At 34.3% G+C, this 5,489-nt stretch overlaps 1 protein-coding gene across 2 annotated transcripts in view; it reads left to right on the top strand.

Annotated features, from left to right (window-relative positions):
- The window catches only part of COG6 (component of oligomeric golgi complex 6), a 132,295-nt gene extending 127,835 nt beyond the window's left edge, over window positions 1-4,460 (top strand). For both annotated transcript variants that reach the window (XM_015565399.1, XM_006765898.2), the window contains one exon: window positions 3,047-4,460. In XM_015565399.1, coding sequence (XP_015420885.1) covers window positions 3,047-3,194 — 148 coding nt within the window. In that variant the 3' untranslated portion in view covers window positions 3,195-4,460. The remainder of the gene's footprint in view (window positions 1-3,046) is intronic.
- The last annotated feature ends 1,029 nt before the right edge of the window (window positions 4,461-5,489 follow it).

The following is a 5,489-nucleotide window of genomic DNA, read 5'->3' as shown; positions in this document are numbered from 1 at the left end:
GTTTAAAATTGATTTGACATATGAGTAATTTGAGTTACAAGCTCCGTCGCAGAATGAATTAAACTCGTAAGTCAAGGCCCCACTGTGCTGTCCTCACACAGCTTCAGTCCACTCTGCCCTCCCTCTGCCGGAGTCCAGGGTGAGTGGCTGCACATGAAATTTTGTGTGTTGATCCTTTAAGAGGGTGCCTGCATTTCCAGCCATCTCTCCCTGGCAGGAAGCAACGCTGCTGCTTTTCACAATCAGATGTTAATGTGCTTTGGGCTAGGGAGCCCAGCTTGGGGTTAGACCCCAGAGTTCTCAGTGGGATGCCCCCACAGCTGAGATATCCCTCCTGAACCTCAGCTGCTGTCTAGCCCAGCCACCCCTTTCACATCTCCACATTTCCTACCAGTCTCTATGCGATCTCCACTTTTTGTCCTTGGTTATCAGGGTTCTGTCCAGTTAGTCTTCAGTTGATTTTTCAGGGTGATTTTTCTGTATTTTAATTGTATTTCCATTTTGGTCCTGGGAGATTGTCAGTGTAGCTTCCACTTACTTTGCTGCCATTTTTAATCTCTGTATAATCCAGTTTCATTTATAAATAGATAGGTGCCCTGAGTTATAAGTAAACTTAAAATTTTTCATCATTTGGATTTGAAGGTAAAATTTAAAATTTATTACTTCAAAATATTCAATAATTTATTCTACATTTACCAGTTACCTAGATTTTTTATGATAGTATTTTTATTCGTTATTGTACCTTATTCTGATTATAGACTGGTGAGAAGGAATAGCCTTGTTACTTTGTGTTTTTATGTATATGTTTAAATTTACACTATATTTAGATTGAGTATAGATTTTAGAGTATGAAGTGAAAGTAACAAATGCTTTATATATCCCCTACAGTTTGTCCTAATTGCTTTAAGTAAAGATCTAAATGCTATATCTAAAATATCTTCTTTGACTTGCTGCAGAATGGATAGCAAATATATCTTATATTTCACACATTTAAAAAATACCCAGCTTACAGTGTTTCTCAGCTATTTCATTTTTTGAAAAAACATTTTGCATTTTCTTAATGCACTCATTGTTAAGCTCAATCAACTAGAGGAATGATCACCAATTGATAGATTAAAAAATATTTTAAAGCTTCATCTGGTTAAGCAAATTTCCAAACCAGTTTCCACCATCTTTCCTTCCAAAGGTTATATAACTAGTGGCATTACTCCATTCTGCTCAGAGAATTTTCAGCGTATTTTCATTTTTCCTACTCTCCTTTTGGAAGTTTTACCAATTTGCGGGAAATATCAATTTGCTTCAACTCACCCAGCGTCTTACAAATGTATTCCTTTGGTTATGGACATAATTATTTCTAGTTCTGGGGATCAGAGAAGACTTTGTAGAGAATACATTATTACTGAGGATTAAGGACATTTAAAGGTGGTTGAGAGGTAGGCATTTCAGGCAAATGAAGGAATATGAGCAAAGGAATTGAAGTCAGCAAGAACAGGGCAGAGAGGACATTCAGGAATTTCTTTGAACTGCAGAATTACAGTAGTGATATAGAAGGTATTTTAAGGATTTTGAATGATAGGGTAAGAAATTTTGACTTCTCTGAAACCAGAAGAAGCTGTTAAAGCTCTGTGAAGGAAGGCCCTGGGTAAGGAGAGCCATGATAAAAGATACACTTTAGAAAGATTGACAGAAATGCTTATGATAAATTTAATGTGGGAAATACTAGAAGGGGAAAGACCAGATAGGAGTTTTTTGTGTACTCCAGGCGAGAGTTCATTGAAGTCTGAACTGAGGTGATAGAGCATGGCTCTGCCATTGACAGAAATAAGAAACATAGCAAAAAAAAGTAGGCTTCAGAGTAAAGCTTGAAAGATACATTTTAATTTAGTTATTATAAAAATCAGGAAAAAGTGTCAGTAGTTTTCATAAAATGTTACATAAATAGAAGTAGCTGGGGATGACAAGAAGTAAATGCCATGAAAACATGGAGAGAGTTGATATAGATTTAATGAGCCAAATAGTATTTTTTCCTGGCCAGATATATTTTTCAAAATATTTGCTTTAGTTTATTTAAAACTATTTCTATTATTTTTATGTGCTTATGTAGAAATGCATATTTATGAAGATGCTGTAATTTGTTATAGGCAAGTGTCAGATTATTTTAGCCTGGTAATATAAACAGAGAGATGAGAAATCTAGATATAGTTATTGGTGTAGGACAGTGATGGCGAACCTATGACACACGTGTCAGAAGTGACATGTAAACTCATTTTTTTGGTTGATTTTTTTTTGTTAAATGGCATTTAAATATATAACATAAATATCAAAAATACACATCTTTGTTTTACTGTGGTTGCAAATATCAAAAAATTTCTATATGTGACATGGCACCAGAGTTAAGTTAGGGTTTTTCAAAATGCTGACACGCCGAGCTCAAAAGGTTCGCCATCACTAGTGTAGGAGCTACAGGCAAACCTCAGATTATTGTGAGTTCAGTTCCAGACTACTGCAATGAAAAGAGTATCACAATAAAGTGAGTTGATTTTGCCTTCATTTTATAAAAAAATGCAACATCTATGAAGCACAATGAAGCAAAACACAATAAAACAAGGTCTGTTAGTATAAGTGAAAAGGCAGATTATTATGTTATTCTGAGATTTGAAGTATTAATCAGTTTGAATAATTATAAGTCTTTCTTTAATGTGTTATCAGTGTGTTTGCAAAATCAATACATTGATGGTGGGTCACAGTTTCTGTTTCTTGTTTATATATCAGGCACTGTTCCAGCCCAAAAGATATATAGCAGTGAACAAAATACAGTCCCTGCCTTCCTGAAACCTACATACTTATCAGGAAAATTTAACAAAGAAATACTAAATATAAAACAATTTTTTATTCCAAAACCGAGATAGATAACTTGTAGCAGTATAATGATTTTTTATCGATATCATAATTATGAAAATGAAATGCATTAATTCAAATGTAAAGCTTTCTTACAATTCTTAGTATTTTTAAATTATCTTTTCATATTTTGTTTGTTTATCAATAGAGAGCAGATCATCAAACAGTCTACTGAATTAGTCTGCAGAGCCTATGGTGAAGTGTATACTGCCGTGATGAATCCAGTCAATGAATACAAAGATCCAGAGAGCATTCTACACCGATCGCCGGAGCAAGTGCAGACACTTCTCTCCTGATTATATTATTTGAATGTTAGCAAAGTATTGCATCCCTAGAACACTGAAGGTTTTCTTGGTATTTAGTCTGTTAATCTTTACTTTGAAATTTGATAGTTATAGTTTTCTATGTGTCATAAGATTGTAAGTCCCCATAATTACTTTCTTTGGTCACAATATTGTGGAATTAAGTAACGTACTAGTATGTTGACCTGAATTAGTGTTGCTCCATTTCTACTCTCTATGTAGAGATGCTCGGTTAGCTGTTAGCTACCTCTCCAGCTCTGTAGTTTCCCCTCTATTCTGTAATATGATTGTATGTAGTAGATGAAGTTAGAGGGATTTTTTTTACAAGATTAGTGTTAAATTATGTAAAAAATTAGATTTAAGAATTAGTATGAGGATATGACCTAACAAATGTCTCTTTACCTAAAGATTTGTTTGCTTTCTCATTAGTTAAGTGAGTAGGTGCACTTAAACTGGGGAGCAGAAATATACACTCAGCAAAAAGGGGGAAAAGAGAGGGAAATAAATAATTTAAACAGTGTGGATTCCACTCTGTGTATGCCTTGGGCTTATTCAACGTGAAGTTTGGCACTTAGAATGGGGTTTAGCTGTGTAGCATCCTGTGCTGCATGTAACTCTAGTATTTAAAGATAGATATTTGTTATACAATGTGAACTATAAATTCAACCAGGCACAAATTTTGTCTGATGTTCAAACCAAATAAATAATGACCTACTCTTAACAGTGGAAGAAAAATGCCAGAGTTACAATTGCTAATTGACATTAATTGATATCTATCTCCATGGTGGCCCCTTACCAAGAATGATTTGGGTTCTCACTTTAGAACTTTATCTATGAGTAATATTCAAAATCAATGTGTATTTTAAAAAAATAAATTTCAGTGTTTCATGTGACCTTGCTTTGTTAGTAAGATTTTGAGAATACTTCTTATTAGCAAAATATCTTAATTTCTGGTAAATCAACCAAAAGAAGTCTTAAATTATAAATTAGAAAACCAAAGCATAGGGAAGTTGACTAGGTTAAGATATTTTGAAAAGTAGTAAGATAAAATTAACACTTATATTAAAATATACATAACAAATTAGTATTTGCAGGACATAGCCTATTCATCTCTCTGAAATTTATAATTATTTATATTAAATGATTCTCTTGGAGCAAGAAGATTATATATCATCTCTTTTGTATATTTTTAAACTTTTTCCTTCAATAACTTTGTGTGATATATAAAAGATAGAAAATAAAGTATGATGTAAATCAAGAGCTTTAATTTTATGTAATTTATTTTTACTGAGAAAAAGATTGCTGCCTTATCGTTAGTGAATTCCTTTGTTTTCTAAGAAAAAAGCATATTTTGACCTTTTACCTAGTTTTCTGAAATAAAATACTAAACTATTTCTAGATCAGTTATCTGCTGTATTTTTATACATTTTATTAAAGTATTTTTAGAAAGTATATTAATAGAAAGGGAAGTACAGTATAGGGTCAAATTGAGATAACCAATGGAAGGCTGATGTGGTGAATGTGGTATTAATATGTTCTTGAGATCTAAGTCAAAAAAGGAGATTAAAAGTGTTAATCCATTAGTGTAACACTTTTATTTTCCGTATACTTCATAGTTTGGATTTTGAACTGCTCTGATGTGGCGTAAGTATAACCTTAGATAATGCATGCCAGCCTTTCCTTCAGAGAGAGAGAGGTATTTACCTAGCCAAAAAAATTCTGTTTGAACTTTGCTGTATTTCTTTCTCTGGGCCTTTACCGGAACAAGTGAAGATTCAAGTTGAAAATTATAACCGAAATTTTAAAAATTAACTATAGGAGCTCAACAGAATATTTGTGAAGGCAGGAAAAAGAATCAATAAACTTGAAGGTAGATAATTGAGACTGTCTAGTCTGAGGAACAGGAAGAAAAAGTAATGGAAAAAAACACACAATAGGAGCTACTGCTGCTAAAAAATTGATATGCCATTGAGTGAGCTCATCTTGGAAGCTTTGCATTTTTTTCTGGAGAAATGTTTACTAAAAATGTTTATAAAAAAGTAAATATTGGAGAGGAAGAAGATGGCGGCGATATAGGCAGACGTCGCAGTCTGGGACCCCTCGGGAGATAACGACCTGCTGGCTTAGGCCTGCTCCCGGGTGGCAGAGGGCAGGCCCAATCCCTAGGTGCAGCCCCTGGTCAGGCTCAGAGCAGGTCCGATTGGGAGGTTGCGATGCCACCCTCAGTCATGCTCAGGGTAGGGCCGATTGGGGGGTTGGGGCACCGCCCCCTGTCACACTCAAGGCAGG

This window comes from Myotis davidii, unplaced genomic scaffold (assembly GCF_000327345.1).
Source record: "Myotis davidii unplaced genomic scaffold, ASM32734v1 scaffold421, whole genome shotgun sequence".
Lineage (NCBI taxonomy): Eukaryota > Metazoa > Chordata > Mammalia > Chiroptera > Vespertilionidae > Myotis > Myotis davidii.
The sequence above is the reverse complement of the archived record's forward strand: the minus strand, read 5'-3'. Positions and strand labels throughout refer to the sequence as shown.